This window comes from Marmota marmota, unplaced genomic scaffold (assembly GCF_001458135.2).
Source record: "Marmota marmota marmota unplaced genomic scaffold, marMar, whole genome shotgun sequence".
NCBI classification, from domain to species: Eukaryota; Metazoa; Chordata; class Mammalia; order Rodentia; family Sciuridae; genus Marmota; species Marmota marmota.
In genome coordinates this window covers 66,231,373-66,249,978 of record NW_025999900.1, presented here as the reverse complement: position 1 = coordinate 66,249,978, position 18,606 = coordinate 66,231,373, and the positions used below count along the sequence as shown (strand labels likewise).

The 18,606-nt window shown below is 43.7% G+C and overlaps 1 protein-coding gene across 15 annotated transcripts in view; it reads left to right on the top strand.

Moving 5' to 3' along the window:
• Positions 1–18,606, top strand: part of Mok (MOK protein kinase) — a 54,515-nt gene that overhangs the window by 3,226 nt on the left and 32,683 nt on the right. For 12 of the 15 annotated variants that reach the window (XM_048799359.1, XM_048799358.1, XM_015495859.2 and 9 more), the window contains one exon: positions 11,552–11,666. The exons of 1 other annotated variant lie outside the window; for it this stretch is intronic. In XM_048799359.1, the coding sequence (XP_048655316.1) occupies positions 11,552–11,666 (115 nt within the window). Of the gene's footprint in view, positions 1–11,551; positions 11,667–12,932; positions 13,006–13,377; positions 13,436–18,606 lie in introns of those variants that run through there. 2 more of the 15 variants (XM_048799368.1, XM_048799367.1) reach the window with 2 other exon arrangements.

Below are 18,606 nucleotides of genomic sequence, written 5' to 3'. Positions count from 1 at the left end.
AAAAAAAAAAAAAAAAAAAAAGTTTATCCTTATGTAATAAGTCTGTGTATGTTAGTACTCTAAAAATTAAAGTATCATTTTTTTTTCCTGTTTGAAGTTTAGTGTGTGTGTGTGTGTGTGTGTTTGTGTGTGTGTGTTGCTAGAGATTAAATCCAGAGGTGCTCTACCACTGAGCTACACCTGCATCCTTTTTATCTTTTTAATTTTGAGACAGGATCTCACTAAGTTGCCCAGGCTGGCCTCAAACTTGTGATCCTCCCACCTGAGGTTCCAGAGTTGCTGGCATTACAGGTATGCACCACCATTGTACCCAGCTCCTGTTTGAACTTTTTAATGGATTAGTTGAGCACACCTACAGAAACAGGAAAAAATTACATGTTCTAAAGTAATGGTTTTGCTGCAATATTACAGAGAGATTTTTAAAAATTATCTTTTGGGGCTGGAGTAGTGGCTCAGTGGTAGAGTGCTTGCCTAGCATGTTTGAAGCACTGGATTCAAGCCTCAGCACCGCATAAAAATAAATAAATAAAAGGTATTGTGTTCATCTACAACTAAAATTTTTGAAAAATTATCTGTTGTAATTATAATAATTTTGAATGGTCTCTTAAATACCAATATTTTCATAGAATCAAAGTTGCAAGGTTATCTCAATCTTTTTCCATCTTCTCCTTCCTAGTGGGTGTATTACCTCCTGTTTTTTATAAATAGTTGCATCAACTAGCATCTTTTTTTCTTGAAAGAAAGACAAGATTAAGTAAAAGCAATATTGACTTTGTGATAAATTCTGCCAGTAGATTTTAAGGTGGTCTCAAGACCCTCCACTACTTGGCATAATGAGTCCTGGTTAACATTTTCTTTCTTTTTTTTTTCTTTAAATTTTTTTAGTTGTTGATGGACCTTTATTTTAAATGCTTATTTACATGTGGTTCTGGGAATCGAATGCAGTGCCTCACACGTACAAGGCAAGCGCTCTACCGCTGATCTACAACTCCAGTCCTCTAGTTAACATTTCCTTAGATGTAATTTTCATGGATATTTTCTGTGTATGAATATATATATTTACTACACACACACACACACACATTCCTTAGACAAACACCCCCAGATAAATGGGATTCCATTAAATATGTTGTAACTTGCTAGGATGATGCTTCCATGAAGTTGTTTGAACACAAACCTTTGAGTAATTCTGTGAGTTTATCCCTGTGTACTTTATTAGCAATGGACTTAACTGGGGTAGTGGGTGTGCTTTTAAATTTAAAATTTTTATGAATTTTTGAATAATTTTATTCCTTTTGTGCTGGTGTGTGTGCTGGGTTTTTGTTTGATTTTGAAGACCTGTGGAAATAGACCAGACCCCTTGCTGAGTGGTTTTTATGGTGATGGTTTCTCTTTTCCTCTCCCTACCTGCCATCCCTGTTGGACACTCCAGATTTTCCACCTGCTGGAAGACCCCAGCTGGAAACTACCCTTCACCTACCACCACTTTCTCCTGGTGTCATGCTCCTTCCTGGCTGGTTGTGACAGTCTGGAGCCAGGCTGGGGTGTTGGCACACATTCTGAGTTTGTGCACTTAAAACCATTTTAAAGTTTACAGGTGGGCTGGGGTTGTGGCTCAGTGGTAGAGCACTCACTTAGCATGTGTGAGGCCCTGGGTTCAATTCTCAGCACCACATAAAATAAAGGTCCATTGACAACTAAAAAAATATTCAAAAAAAAAAAGTAAAAAATAAAGTTCAAAGGTGACCTACTTTTTTTTTTTTTTCAAAGCAAGTTTGCTTAATTTATTTGTGATGAAAGGCAAATTGGAACTTACTGTGTAAGATTCGCCTTCTGCTCTTCAATGCAAATCCTCAGTCCAGGCTCATCTCTGGATCTTTCTTCTTTGAACTTCTGCTTAAACTAGCTCTCAAGGACTTACCTTCCTTTCCTCTGGGATCCTGTGCCTGTCACCCTGTAAGCTGGCACTGTACCTTTCCGACAGGCATTTGAAGTTCACGTTGCTGTTGGCACTTAGCCCACAGACTCACTGATTTCTTAAAAATTTTGAAATGCCCATCTTTACAGACATTTAAACAAATATGAAATCATTATGAACATTATACAACATAGAAAAGTATAATGAAGAAAAGTAATCTTCAGTGACACTTAGATATAAATGTAAAAAACTTGACATATTCACATCCATTCTTTCTGTGCACATATGCATATGATCATCATCATCTTTTTTTTTTTTTTTAAAGAGAGAGAGAGAGAGAGAGAGAGAGAGAGAGAATTTTAATATTTATTTTTTAGTTTTCGGCAGACACTACATCTTTGTTTGTATGTGGTGCTGAGGATTGAACCCGGGCCGCACGCATGCCAGGCGAGCGCGCTACCGCTTGAGCCACATCCCCAGCCCATCATCATCTTTCTATTTCACTTAATGTTAAATCAAGGCTGAACATTTTTCTAATTTAATAAGTATTATTGGAAAGCATCATTGTTAATGGCAATGTAATATTTCAGTCCATTGCTGTTCCATAATTCATTAGATCATCTCCTTGTTATCAGACGTTTAGGTTTCTAGCCTTCCTGCTGTAGAAACACTGTGATGCCCCTGTTTGTCTTTCTGTTGGGGTATCCCCTTGGGGTTGGACATCCTGAACAAAACCTTTGGATTTTCTAATATCTCTTCTCCTACTCATGCATGCAATGATTGCCTACGTAGAATACACATGCAGAAATCTTGAGGACCTGGCAGGTGAGTCAGCACACATCCCTGTCCCCAGGAAGCCCAGGACTGCCGGGGACTATGGAGGTCTGCATACTACCACTCTCCTTTCCTTATTAGCTGTGGCATGCCAGGGGCCACTCAGACAGTCTTTCTGTGTACTCTGCTGAGTGCACGTGTTTGTTGCAAACCTTTGGCAGTTGGTAGATGGAAAGGTCTCTTATTTAAAAAAAAAAAAAAAGCTTTTTTTTAAAAAATATTTTTTTAAAGAGAGAGAGAGAGAGAGAGAGAGAGAGAGAGAATTTTTTTTAATATTTATTTTTTTAGTTTTCGGTGGACACAACATCTTTGTTTGTATGTGGTGCTGAGGATCGAACCTGGGCCGCACACATGCCAGGCGAGCGTGCTACCGCTTGAGCCACATCCCCAGCCCATAAAAAAAATATATTTTTTTAATATTTATTTTTTAGTTGTATTTGGACACAATACCTTTATTTATTTATTTTTATGTGGTGCTGAGAATTGAACCCAGGGCCCCGCACGTGCTAGGCAAGCGCTCTACTGTTGAGCCAGAACTGCAGCTCCCCCCAAAAAGCTTTTTCAATATTTGAATGCTACTAGTTTTCATTTTTGGCTGCTTTATCTAAGTGGGTCACCTTATGCCATTTGTCCATGTTTTCACTGAGCAATCCTATTGTCTTGTTTGTAAGTGGTCTTTATAATAAATACATTAGCTGTTGTTAAGTACATTCGCCACAATATTTTCTAAGATCATTATTGTCTTTACACTTTGTTTGTGAGTTTTTGAATTAAAACATATGGCAGGCTCATCTCTGGATCTTTCTTCTTTGAACTTGTGCTTAAAGGGCATTCCCCTTAGTTTGACTTTTACATTCAGCTTTCTACCAGCATTGAAGGACGTTGTGGGGAAAGGATCCATCTTGACGAGACCTCCTGATTCTGACAGGCTCTGAGGTGTGGTTTGCACCCAATAGCCGGTGTCCGCCTGTCTTGGTGTGCTGTGGGTGAGCTTGAGTGCAAGTGGACAGAGAAGGTGTAGAACCTCCTCCCTGCTCAGGACGTCCCTGTGCCCTGTAAAATCAGGCCCTCCCCTTCCTGGCTCCAGGGATCATCGATCAGCTTTCCATTGCTAAGTGTTTCCTTTCTAGAAATCTAATAAAAATGAGCTGTGGCAAATGGGCGCATAAACAGATGTGGTCTTTTGAATCTGCCGTCTTTCATTTAGCCCAACATTTTTTCGATTCCTCACGTGGTGGTGGTGGTAGCAGTCTGGTTCTGTCGATCGCTGAGCAGTACCCTGTGGGTCATGTGAAGGTAGCACAGGGTCTGTCCATTCAGCACGTCATGAGAACTTGGGTCACTTCCATTTCTGGCCGTGCTGAGCCAGGCTGCCGTGGTGTTTTCCTCTCTCAGGTAGACTCCTAGGACGGAACTGCTGATTGCAAAGTGTGGATTTACTTTTAGAGAATCTGCAAAGCTGTGTTCTCAGGTGCTTTCCCATTTTCTTTCTTTTTGTTTTTCTTTTTTTTTTTTTTTAAAACAATACCTTTATTTTATTTATTTATTTATTTATGTTTATGTGGTGCTGAGGATCTAACCCAGGGCCTCACATGTGCTAGGTGAGCGCTCTACCATTGAGCCTCAGCCTCGGCCCCAGGCTTTCCCATTTTCCGTTCCCACTTCCAGGTCTAGAGGCGCCTTTATTCTTCATCTTCTGAGTTTTGCGAGCTGGTTGTTCCTTGATTCTTTTGCTGGACAGCTGCCTAAGGTTGTGAAGGCCCGAGGCTGTAGCTCAGCAGAGCATCATCTAGGAGTGGAGAGTGACCTCTGACTATCCAGGAAGGTCTGAAAGTCACCGAGTCAGAAACCAAGGAGGGAGTGCTAGTCACTGGGAAGATGCGCAGCGGGTCCCTGGGCTTCTGCTGCACTGTGTACCACAGAATGTATCCCTGGGCCTTGTCGGCTGAGCCAGTGATTGGGGGCGAGTCTGTCACCTTGTTCTTGTTAGCACATTGTGTGACGGGATCCTGCGTCCCTGTAATGGTGTTCTGCTCTGAGAGAAGCGAGGCCAGGTGGTCAGGAAGTCGTTCTGTATCATTTCATGGAGGAAAAACATTTTCATGGACAGTTGATTGGAGGCCTTTGAAACTTTTAGAAATAATTTAGAGTATCCTTTCAGCAGCTTTATCTTTCTTGTCCTTTTTTTCTTTTATTTTAATATAACTTTATTTCATCTACTTATTTTCTTATGTGGTACTGAGGATCGAACCCAGGGCCTTGCACGTGTGAGGTGAGCGCTCTGCCGCTGAGCCACAACCCCAGCCCCAACCTTCCTGTCCTTTTAGCCTCACTGTTAGATTTATGTAGATGGTCTGACCTGGAAAAAGGGAAACTAAGGTGGAGATCACTCTGTGCAATTGGAAATAGCCAACTATTAAAAAACAGGTGGAGATGAATAAAGACAGGCTGGATGCTGAGTTGTCAGTAGTGGTAATGCTGTGATTCAGATGTGTTGAGTCTCCCTGCAACATGGTCCAGGGACGGGGAAGAGCTGGTCTTGTAGTGTGTGCCCTGGTCTCTGCTCCCGGTTTCCTCTGTTGAGTGTATGCAGGCACAGAGAGAGCAAGTGGAACCCTTTGCCTTGGGGAGATGGTGGCCATTAGGGAGAAGGTCCAAAGCAGACTGAGCAGTCATGTCGCAGGAGGACAGGGTACCTGCTCAAGGAAGACCTGCTCGAAGGTGCACCGGGTCTGTCTTGGGATTTGAACCCTGAGCACCATATGGTTTATATTACGTGCTTTGTTCTCAGTCTTTGGCCTTTAACATTAGGTGAGCCCTAGCGTTCCTCTTTGTCTTCCCCTCTTTTATAAGAAAAGAACCTGAAATTGGGAGTGTAGGGACATACTTTTAAGTCCTCAGGGCTGGGATTGTGTCTTGTCTTTGCTTGTCTGCATTACTGGGCACAGTAGATGGCGCTAATATTTCCTCGGGTTGTTCTTGTCACTGACATCCACAGTGATTTAGTCACATTACCGTGAATTCACTTAGGCTGAAGTACAGCGTAATATCACTAGAGCAGGAGTCCCAAGACCACCCCTGGATGCTTGATTTTTCTAGGGGGCTCACAGCTATGATTTACCATGATGAAAGACACCTGGGGCCTAGTCCAGAGGAAACCCGACGAAGCACAGGGTGGGTGCTCTTTGGGTGGAGGTGCCCAGGATGCCCTTAGTTACCCCAGCAACAAATTCTGAGAACACAGGTGGACTGTGGCCTACCAGGGAAGCTCGTTAGCAATTGAGCACCCCGGGTTTTTTCTGAGGGCTGGTCACGTAGGCACCCACTGCCTAGCACTTGCTGAAGTTCTGGGTCCTGGAAGACAGCAGGTGCACATCACGCGTTATGCCGTTGGGTGAGCAGTTCAGGAAGAGGGAGCCACTCTGAACTTCTAGGGCATGGTGGAGACTCCTGAAGTGTGTTTCATAGACACCTGCCCAAGACTGGCCCTTAAGACACTAAGCAGAGCACCTGGGCCTGCCCGGTGGGGGCCTCTTTTCTGTCTGCGATAGACTGTGGTCTTGCAGAGGGATTTCTGGGCGTTCCAGGTTCATCCTTCCGAGAGTAGGGGACATTTTAGGCGTGTTTGAGCACAGCAGCTGTTCCTTGGCTAGGGAGAGGGGTTAAGCAAACCTACCTGGGGTCTTTTTGGTGGTTTTGTTTCAAAGAAGCTTTTTGGTGGTTACCTGGAATCCTTCTTGCCTGGTTTTAAAACTTAATGAAAAATTTCCCATTTTTAGAGAGGCTCTGGGATTTAGTTAAAATGTAGTTAGCCAGTTATTTCTTCCATTTCTGTCTGGAGAGCTATGGTACCATTTTCTTTCCCCCTTATTTTACTTCATTTTAAAGTTTTATTTTACTTTGATGGGCTCAAAAGTCTTTTCTGAGTGACTTCTTAAATTGGTATGCTCAGAAAGACTCTTTCCTTGAATGAAAAAAAATGTTGTTTTAGATTTAAAAAAATGCCAGTTGTGTTCCTTGTTAGATTCCGAGGCTGTTGCAACAGGCTATCCCAATTAGGTGGTGTAAAGCACAGAAGCTGTTCTCTTACTGCTGGGGAACACTGCCCTGCCCCCCCCAAGGTGTCTGCAGAGGGCAGCTCCCTCCCACCTGTGTTGGGTCTCCCTGGAGCCCAGCTTCCTGTGGCTCCGCTCCAGGCTCTGTCTCTGTCACCGTGTCCCTCTTGTGTGTGTCTGTGTTTTTCAGATCGTGTAAAACATGTAACAAGAGATCTTAATGGATTTCCTGCATCACAGCGTTGTCAGGCACACACGTGCATTTGTGTTTTATAGGTTTACAACTGCTCTGCATACATTTTCATCCTGATGACTGAAATTCTGCACCCATTTCCCCTCCCCCGGCTCTTGGCAACTCCCATTCTACTTTGTGTCTTTTTTTTGTCTGTGGTACTGGGGATTGAACACAGGGCATCCTGCATGCTAGGCAAGTGCTCCACCCCAGAACACCAGCCCTTTGAATTCCCTCCTGCTTCAGCCTCCCAAGATGCTGGGATTATAGGCTTGCACCACACCTTTGTGTGTATCCTTGCATTCAGCGTCCACATGGGTAATCTAGATTGTTTTCATCTCAAGATCCTTCTGCAAGATTCTTATTCATATATATGGTCATATTCACAGGTTCCAGGAGTTAGGATGGGGATGAAGCTTTTTGATTATAGTCATTGAAAATGTATTAATGCATATACCTTTCTGTACCATGAATAATAAAGTCCTTTGTCTTCTACCCAAGAAGACACAAGCCTCTTCTGCCAGCACCCATGAAATAATAGCATTTTAATTAGTACCTTGCAAGGAGGATACAATCTCAGACAAATACTAACATGTTCAGAAAAAAAAAAATCTAGGTAAGTTGAATTCTCACAAAGTTACTTTATTAAATAGCAGATTTTAAAATGTGAAATCTTACAAATACTCTTCTCAAAAGCCTGCATTTGACTGTGGCTGTAGCTTGGTGGTAGAGCACTTGCCTAGCACATGTGAGGCCCTAGGTTTGATCCTTAGCACACATAAAAACAAACAAATAGAATAATTTTTTTTTTTTTACTTCTATCATTGCTGGGTGAGGTGGTATACAACTGTACTCCCAGTTGTCTTAGGAGGCTGAGGTAGGTGAATCACAAGTTTGAAACCAGCCTCAGCAACTTGGTGAGGCTCTCTATGCAACTTAGCGAGACCCTGTCTCAAAGTAAAAAGGACTGGGGATATAGCCCAGAGGTAAACTACCTCTGAGTTCAATCCCCAATACCCCAAAAAACAAAACAAAAAAAGAGTCTATGTTCTTTTTAAAATCTATTATTATTATTATTATTATTATTATGTGTGTGTGTATGGGTGTGTGTGTGTGTGTGTGTGTGGTGCTGGGAATTGAACCCAGGGCCTTGTGCCTGCGAGGCAAGCACTCTACCAACTGAATTAAGTCCCAAGTCTTTCTTCATTATTTTTATGTGATGCTGAGGATCGAACCCAGTGCCTCACATGTACTAGGCAAGTGCTGTACCACTGAGCTACAGCCTTAGTCCAAAAGTCTATATTCTATTTCTCTATTTTATAAATTATCCCTTATTTCAGGTATGTTAGTTAAGGTAATGCTTACTAGATGCTATAATGGATATGCTCCCAACTCTCTTTCTGGTTCTTGCCGTGTCCTGTGTGGGCATTCTGGGCTGGAAGTCTTTCCTGGGTTGCTTTTTCACTATCCTGATCTCATGACTCCTTGGGTTTCCTAGTGTTTTTTTTTTTAATATTTATTTTTTAGTTGTAGTTGGGCACAATATCTTTTTTTTTAACACAATGCCTTTATTTTTATGTGGTGCTGAGGTTCGAACCCAGCTCCCGTGCTAGGGGAGCGCTCTACCACTGAGCCACAATCCCAGCCCGGGCACAATATCTTTACTTAATTTATTTATTTATGTGTGGTGCCGAGGATCGAACCCAGGGCCCTGCATTTGCTAGGTGAGTGCTCTACCGCTGAGCCACAACCCCAGCCCAGAAGGTTTTTATTAGAAAAAATTTTAAGCATGTCAGAGTAGAGAGAGTAATATCAGAGCTCTAAAACATATCCTTTACCTCATTTCAACAATTATCACCATTTTTTAACTTTTACCACCACTTTTCTTTTCTGGACTATTTTTTTTTAGTTCTTCTTGTTAATTAAAAAGAAATGTGTTCTCATAAAAAATAACATTGTGGAAATTATCTGACTTAGGAAAGGAGACACCTGTAACCTTACCTGTCAGAAAGAGCCCCATGTGCCCGCATGTGGGCTCATGCGAGGTGTGTATGTAGTCTTCAAGGATGTCTTTTTTTTATTGTGATGCTGGGGATTGAACCCAGGGCCTTGTGTATGCAAGGCAGGCACTCTACCAACTGAGCTATATACCCAGCCCAAGGATGTAATCTTTAAGGATCTTTCTGTATCAGTCTTGAATATAGATAGTGTATTCCATTATGTGGATTACAACATGATTAGCCGGGTTCAGTAGTGCATTCCTATAATCCCAATGACTGGGGAGGATGAGGCAAGTTCAGAGCCAGCCTCAGCAACTTAGTGAGGCCATAGGCAACTTAGAGAGACCCTGTCTCTAAATAAAATACAAAAAAGGCTGGGGATATAGCTCAGTGATTAAATGCCCCTGGTTCAATCCCCAGTACCAGTCATCGTCGTCGTCGTCATCATCATCATCATCATCATCATCGTCATCGTCATCTAGTTTCCTGTGGGGGTATTTTTGGTTTTTCAGTTTTCCCTATTAAATACTGCTGCACTAAAAAAGGAATATGTACATAAAATTTAAAAATAATGCTGCACTAACAACCTCCTACATTTTTTAATATGGTATGTTTTAGAATTGTCGGTTCAGATATGTACATCTTTTTTTAAAATAATAACTTCATTTTATTTATTTACTTATTTTTACATGGTGCCCAGGATGGAACCCAGTGCCTCACATGTGCTCGGCAAGTGCTGTACCACAATCAGCCCTAGCATATGCACGTCTTAAAAAGATTTATAGATATTGTCAAATTGTCCTCCCAAATGAGTATACCGATTTTTGCCTTCAGCAGTGGATGGGAGTGCCCAGATTTTTTTTTTTTAAGTGTTTCTGGGACTTGGACCCAAGGGTTCTCTACCCTGATCTACATCCTTTTTTATTTTATTTTTATGTGGTGCTGAGGATCGAACCCAGTGCCTCACCCGTGGCAGCTGAGTTCTGTACCACTGAGCCCCAGCCCCAGCCCCTTGAGCTGTATCTTGAGCCCTTTTTATTTTTTTTACGTTTTATTCAGAGACAGGGTCTCACAAAGTTGCTGAGGCGGGCCTCAACCTTAACAACCTTCCTGTTTCCGCCCCCTGAGGCACCGAGGTTACAGACATGCATCACCGTGCCCACCTAGAGCAGCATGGCTTTACAGTCTACTTTGTCCTGGTGCAGACAGGGCCCGGAGGTCAAGGGCTCTCTTAGTCCAGGCTTGTTTCTGCAGCATTGCAACTGAAGCTCCTGACTTCTGGTCACTTCCTCCTCCAGGGTCTCTTCCAGACCTGACTCTAGCCTGCCTGATTTTTTCATGGCCTTAGTTTTGTGTTTCTGGGTCTCAGTTCACAGGAGCTTCCTGGGAGCTCTCTGAACCAGATGCCCAAAGACAGTGGAAGTGGGCGCAGTAATTGTCTTCCTGCTGCTTTGCTCCTGGTTAGCCTTTCTTTCCCCGGCAGTAGTGGGCATGGAAACCAGGGCCTTGTGCACACTGGCAAGCCACTACTCCTGAGCACAGCCCATCCCTGAGGCTGGGTTATTTGATCCTCTGAGAGGTGCACAGACTGCTCTCTGCCAAGGTTTTCTGCAGTCTTGTTCTCCTGTTATTTGGGATGTAGAAACATTTGCAACCCAGTGGGGGCTTCTGCACTCAGGGCTTTCTCATTCCTTCCATTTCTCCTTGAGAAGTTGTAGTTCTTGCCTGTGCCATCCTTTTCTTGGAATCCTGTGTGGAGGCAGTCAGTAGAATCCTTCTCTGACTCTTCCCACCCCCCTGGGCCAGAGGCTGCTGCGGGTGGTGGATCATTGGCATCGTCATGGGCTCCCAGCTCTGCAGCATTCCTACCTGTGCTCTGCCTCCTGACTGTGAAGCCAGGGCCACAGAAGCTCAGGTTGTCTTCACAGCCAACCCCACTTCAAGGGACTCATTTGATGTCAGAGGTCGTTCAGGAAAGCAGAAACTACTGTGGGTATTTCCAGCAGGAAGGTGTTTAGCATAGTGAATCAGAGGATTACAAAACCATGAGTAGGGTGGGGGGTGATGGGGGTAGCATCAAAGCCAGAAGGAGCTGCTGGCAGCTTTCAGAAAATTAGGACTTGTGCTTATTACACAAAACTGCTGCAGATAAGCTGTGCGTTCCCTAGGACCAGGGAGGTGAAATTCAGAAGAATGCTCAGTGGTGCTGGTGACATGACCCTGCCACTCCACTGAACAGCCCCAGCTGGCATCACCTCACTGCTTTCCGAGTCTTACGGGGTAGTGGTGCTTCTTGTCACTGGATCGGGGCTGTGGCTCCTGTCGTTCAAGGGAGAGCAAGATGTCACCAGCACCCAGCCTGCTTCCCTGCTGGGAGGGCAGCACAATCTTGCTGGCCACGGATCTGACCCTCAGCATGGTGCTGTTAAGTTACATGATGATAGTGTGCAGCGTGGAAGTGAATATAAAAATCTGTGCATAAATAAAATTTTGTCTTTATATTTACTTACAGACTATAAAGCAATTGGCAAAATAGGAGAGGGAACATTTTCTGAAGTCATGAAGATGCAGAGCCTGAGAGATGGAAACTACTATGCGTGTAAGCAAATGAAACAGCACTTTGAAAGGTAGGTGTCCAAGACAGCCGCCACCCAGTGCTGGCGCAGCCTTGAGTTTAGGGCAGTCTCTGTCCTGGGAAAATTGTTTATTTAGTTGTAAATAAGTAGTCCGATCCCTTGGGTATTGAGGGTCATGGGCTGAAGAGCCGCTTACGATGCTGGCATTTCCTCTTGTCCAGGCTTACAATAATGTCAGTGATGAATGGTGTGAGATTTTAAGTTGTAAAGGCATGACTCACTCAAAGAGTTGTATGTGTGTCGGGGTCTTACAAATCAGACCTTCGTCCAGGTGCATTAGAGGTGCTTGCAGTTTAATTACTTGTGAAGCACATGGACATGATGAGGAATGATTTCCAGGTAGGGATAGAGGAACTTCTTTCCTGGGTGACTTCAGCTGCCCGTCCCCGGAGGGGAACTGTGGTTTGTGCTCACGCCTGTGGAGGACCACCCTGGCTTTTTCTTTCAGAGCAGACTCTGATGGTCTCAGAGTTGGCCAGCTTCTCAACATACACTACACCAACAAGCCAAAAATGGATGCCATTAGGAAACTGTCTGAACGAGGAAGTGAGTGCTGGCTTCATTGTAACATGAAACTTTTCAATAAAAAGTCTGAGGCCAGTAATTTATGTCTCTAAACAGCCAAAGAATTTTGAAAGCATAATTATTTCACCGTATTGATGCACAGCCTTCCGGAGAGTTTTGGGGTATAGACCTTGATTTCACACTCTAAGTATGAAAAGTCATTTCTCAGGTCAGAAGAGGAGTGTTGCCAGTTCATCTCACTAGAGAGGGTTGAGAGTAGCACTTCATCCTCATGACATCTCATCCAGGTAGCTGTTATCCTTGCTTTGCACAGGAGGAGAGGTGCCCTGACCTTGTCACTAGCTCTGCACCTCTGGGTTCGAATCCACTTTTCACCAAAGCCAAACCCTGGCTCTTTACCGCCCAGACCACGTGGTGGTTCACCTACCACTTCCAAGACTCGGCTGCTGCCAAGGTCTTCTGCTTTGCCTTTCCTGGGACTTCTTCCTCTACATATTCCACACTCTCTGTCCCCAACCCCCCATTCCGTCCATCTTTACCTTCAGACTACCAAAGACAGAGAATTAGATGCACGGTATGCTGACGACCCTGCATGGAGAGAGCGGAGAGCAGCTTCCTCCGCAGGCACCCTGTGAGCCCCCGCCCCAGCAGCCAGCACTGGACTTTGAGCAGCAGGGGTGGCACCTTGCCCCCCCCACCCCAACCAAGGACTGAGGACTGGATCCTTTCAGGTTCTCACTGTGGGTTTCAGGGAGAGAGAACTTGAAGGTGACCACAGGTGTGCTGCTGTCATTTTGGTGAAGAGGTAAGCGAACACAGTGGGTGGATGCTAAGCCCCAGAGTTTTGCACTCACAGCAGTGCTGTGAGGAGACCACACTTGGTCACACAGGTGCCCATGGGAAGAGGAATACAGGTGTAGCTCATTTTAGGAAGGTTTCTGGTGAAGAAGGTTGGCGAGTTCTGAGAGCAGACCTTTGCTAATCCTGTCACCTCCCGAATACCCACCTCTAATCACCACAGCCAGATTAAGTTTCTACCCTCTTAAAGCCTCACAGTGGGCGTTCAGTTCAGTGTCTGTAATATGAAGTGTCACAGTGGCTGGTGTTTTGTGCTATTTGGATGTACAGACTCAGTGCGGAGTTTTAGTTTCAACAGGCATTTGTTAATGTGCCTTAGGACCTGCCAAAGCTGTGTAGTCCAAACCCAAGGAGAACTGGACATTGGATTTCATTTTGTGAGTTTTGATTTGCTTTTTATATATGTCTTAAAAACCCTAGGATGGGTCTGAGACTGTGGCTCAGTGGCAGAGCACTTGCCTAGCAGGGTGAGGCACTGGGTTTGATCCTTAGCACCACATAAAAAGGCATGCTGTCCATTCACAACTACAAAAATAAATAAATAAATAAACCGACCAACCTACCAGCCATCCCACCCTGGGACACAGGAATCCCCTCACGGTTGGTCTGCTGTGGCCAAGGGAAGCATTCTTTTGGTATGACCTATCCTCTTTTCTTTCTTTTAGTATTTTTTGGTGCTACGAGGCTTTCTGTGCTCCTTTTATACTTTCCTTGCTCCAGCCCTAGAACCTGCCATTTCTCTAAGGAGCCCTGATTCCTTTCATTGGAGGAAGGTATTTAGAAACTAAGATCTGGACACTGGGTGTCCTAGTACTGGGTGCTGATGCTTCTAGAGCTGTTGGCAAACAGTGCTGGTGGTGCCAACCCATCATGCCCGTGCCTGGCTCTCCTTCCCATCTCTATTCAAGTACCTATGAGAGCATACCCATAAAATAAATAAATGGGATGAAGAAATGATTCTTTCTCATAGAAGAATTTCACTTAATACATGTAGGGGGATAAGGGAAATAGGGAACCATCATTAGAATGCACATGTAATAATTTTTGCAGTCAGAAATCATTTCTGGGGGAAACTCAAAAGTTATTTCTGACTATAGAAATAATTATATGTTCATTATTACATGTTTATTGTTATATGTTAAATTATTACAGGCTGATGCATGCTAAATTAATGGGTGAAACTATGAAGAGAAATAGGATTTCTATATAGCCCTAAAATATTTCCTCCTAGATACTTTATTTTTAAAATTTGATTTATTTTTAAGCTCATTCACAAAACATAGAAATTATAAATATTAATGGGGTGTCATGTAATGTTTTGATACATGTATACATTGTATAATTTTTTAAATTTATTTTTTAAAATTTTTATTTATTTATTTATTTTTGGTACTTGGGATTGAACCCAGGGCACTTAACTATTGAGCTATATCATGAGCCCATTTTTTGTATTTAGAGACAGGACCTCGCTAAGTTGCTGAGGCCTTGAATTCGTGATCCTCCTGCTTCAGCTTTCTGAGCCGCTGGGATTATAGATGTATAACACCACACCTGGCACATCATGTAATGTTTAAATCAGGTTAACTATATCTGTTTCCTCAAACATTTGTCATTTCTTTATGGTAAAAACTTTCCAAATATTAATTTTTTAAAAATATATTTTAATACATTTTATTTATTTATTTTTATGTGGTGCTGAGGATCAAACCCAGGGCCTCACATGTGCTAGGTGAACGCTCTACCACTGAGCCACAACCCCAGCCCTCCAGATATTAATTGTAACCACTCTGATTGCCATCAATAATAAATACTAGCTAGTGTTGATTAATTACTGTGGAAGTTCTGACAGATCCTCGTATTGTCTGGTATCCCTTCCTCCAGGAAGTAGGGCTTCCTTCCTTCCTCTTGAGTGTTGATTGGACTTAGTGATTTGCTTCTAAAGAATAGAAGGGACAAACAATGGCATTACAGTTAGAAACCTGGCAGGTCCCACGGTGGCTAAATGATCCAGGTCACCATCAGTGGTGAGACAGGGACACAGTGGACCAGGATGGACAGGCTGTGCCACCTCGGGGCTCGCTCCCCAAAGCCATAATCCCAGTGTAACCCTGAGAGCACAGCAGGGGAGTCCAGATTGGGGACATTCCGCAAAACACCTTCCTAGCCCAAGGCTGTCATGGCAGTGAAAAACAAAGACTGAGGAACTATTGCAGATTGGAGGTGACTCAGGGGATGTGATACCTTAACTGCAGGTGGCATCCTAGATCCTGGAAGAGAAAAGACATTAGTGGAAAAACATGGGAGACCTCAAGTTTAAGTAATAGTTGTACTAGTGTCAGTTTTTTAGTTCTGATAAATGTTATACAAATTGGGTAGACTCCATATTATCTTTACACCTCTTCTGAAAGTCTAAAATAATTTCAACATAAAAGGTAAAAAATAAGACAGAACAAGCAGACAAAAACATAAATAAATAAATACAGAAGCCAGGCCCAGTGGTGCACACCAGTTATACCAGTTACTCAGGAGGCAGAGGCAGGAGGATTGCAAGTTCGAGACCAGCCTGGACAAGTAGCAAGACCCTATTTCAAAATAAAAGATTTAAAGGACTGGGGGCGGGGCTGGGGATGTGGCTCAAGCAGTAACGCACTCGCCTGGCATGCGAGGGGCGCTGGGTTCGATCCTCAGCACCACATAAAAATAAAATAAAGATGTTGTGTCCACCGAAAGGGTTCGATCCTCTGCACCACATAAATGTAAAATAAAGCTATTTTGTCCACCTAAAACTAAAAAATAAGTATCCAAAAAAAAAAAAAAAAAAAGGACTGGGGATGCAGCTCAATGGGAAAGACCCCCAGTACCACAAAATAGCAAAACAACAAACAAGACAACTATAGGAGATCTGGTACTACTCATTGATCATGAACTTCTCTTCTTAAAAATGTTGCTGTTAATTCTGATTTATATGGGAAAAAGAATTGTTAGTTTCTTCTGCTTTTGGTCTCATCTCTAAGGATGAGATTGCTAATAATTTGTAGTTTGTTGGATGTTCCAGTGTAACTGATACTGGTCCAAGTATAATGCTGTTTCTTTGTTTCTTGTGGTGCTGGGGGTGGAACCCAGGATTTCCTGCCTGCTAGGCAAGCAACATACCCCTAAGCCATACCCCTAAGCCATACACTCTAGCCCTTGTTTTTGTTTTCAGACATGAAAATAATACTTCTGGCTTTTACATGGGAGTATCTTTCTGTAGTATTCTGTCATCATTATCAAATAAATTGTCTTGTTTACTTAAAGAACAATTTCAAAGTTGATTTTGGGTACCCTTAGCCATCCGTTTCTGTTCTACTTCTCATTGTCTAAATGAGTCCTCAAAGTCATCTTGCATAGTTGCTTGGGTGGTTTGGGAAAGGTGAAGCATTGGCAGAAGAAGATCACACCATGTCACTCATGCAGGATGATGTTGGCATTCAAAGCCTCTGCCTCCTGACCCCTCCAACCTTACTTCCACTCCTTTCCTCCTACTTGAGTTGGAATTGAAATTGATGGCTTTTGGGGCTGGGGATGTGGCTTAAGTGGTAGTGTGCTCACCTGGCATGCGTGAGGCACTGGGTTCGATTCTCAGCACCACATAAAAATAAAATAAAGATATTGTGTCCACCTAAAAAACTAAAAAATAAATATTAAAAAAAAGAAATTGATGGCTTTTGCAAATATCTTTGCTAATATGAAGTTCAAGTAAAGTAAGACAACCAAAGAACACCTTGGTACTGTCTGGGGCAGGGCCTGGCAACTCTGGAGACTGTTTCTCCATGTTCCTCGGAGGTGAGGTTAGCTCCTGGGCTCTAGCCTGCAGGAAGACCAAGTCCTCCTCATTTCTCTTTGTTGTCTTCACTATTTTCTCCCACCTGTAATCCCTAAAAGTATCCAGTTAAGTAGAGGCTGCCTTTGGCAATGATTTTACTCTGTATTTTGCCTGTAGAAATATTTTTAAGACCCTTACTTGGGCTGGGGATGTGGCTCAAGCGGTAGCGCGCTCGCCTGGCATGCGTGCGGTCCGGGTTCGATCCTCAGCACCACATACAAACAAAGATGTTGTGTCCGCCGAAAACTAAGAAATAAATATTAAAAAAAATTTAAAAAAAAAAAGACCCTTACTCATGGTCTTGTTGGGGTCTCTCCTCATGCCCTGAAGCAGAAGGCTCAGTAGTGAGCTAAGCCTGGCCAGCAGAGGCTCCCACTTAAAAGCAGAACCAGAAACCCCTCTGCTTGTAGGCTTTTAGTTTTGTGACCTTGCACAGCTCTTCATTTTTCTGTGCCCTCATTTCCTTCCTTACACAGGAGGGACAACACGGCATCCACCTCCTAAGGTTGTTGTGGGGTCTAGTGAAATAATGCAGGGGCACACTCATGGTGCCTGCAGGCAACAGCCCCGAGGCTTGCCATATGAACCAGCTCTTCCTTGGCAGGTAAGGCAGGGTCCAAGGGCTTGGAGATGATTTTGGAAATTGAAGAGAGATGATACTAGCGAAAATAGTGAAGCTCATGGCAGGGACTCACCGACATCTGGTGCCAGGAACAGCACCAGGTGACTTGTGTGTCAATGCCATTTAATCTCACTTCGACCCTCGACTCTGGAAGCAAGATGCCAATGTGGCCACCTTTTGGATCAGAGAGCATGCCTTCGTCCCCCACCCGCTTGGCGCTGTGCAGCCGGGAGCTTCCGCCCAGGTCTACTCAGTAAGTGGCCTCCATGTTCCTTTTAGGAACATAAAAAGCTACTTTGTAAGGAAGAAATAGAAAAAAGGCAAGAAATTCATGAGTTACTTTAGATAGGTTTTCTGCTTACTTAAAAATAAAGTATGGAAAATCTCAAACAAATACAAAGTAAAGAGTAATGAACCCCACCTAGCAGCAGGACGGAAACCCTGCTGTTTTAATTTAGTCTGTGCCTCTGCACAGTCCTCTTCTCCTACCTGGTCAGTATGTATGCCTTAGTGTGTGCCGCAGTCTGGCTGGGCACAAAATCACGAGCCACCACACAGCTTGTAGATTCAAACAGCAATTCTTTATTCCCGAACTCACACCAGCCGTCTACAATCACATTCAGGGGAAATCCACGTTCTCTGCCCAAATCCACCCCCACTGGGCTTCCGTCTCCCCAAAAATACTGTCTGAATCCCGTGAGAACTCAAGGGGAACTCAGGCAGCAGGATACGCCCTATTCCCAGCAGGAATAACCTTAAACCTGGAACCACCCTAAACCTGGATAGTCCTAAACCCGGGAACGCCCTAAACCGGGAACACCCTAAACCCCCGGATCCACCCTGGTCCTTGAGCAAGGTCACCTTATGCAATGTCACTGCAAAATGTCCTATTTCCACGAGTCCTTCCACTAAGCAACATGGGGTACGCTGGCAAGGAAATTGTCATACCTACTTGGCTAATGGCTCCCAGCATCTCCCCCCTTCTGATTAATTAAACAACAAGCAATGTGGCTTAAGGACCGTGCCTGGTAGGTTGTCCAATTCAACATATGGTTCTTACC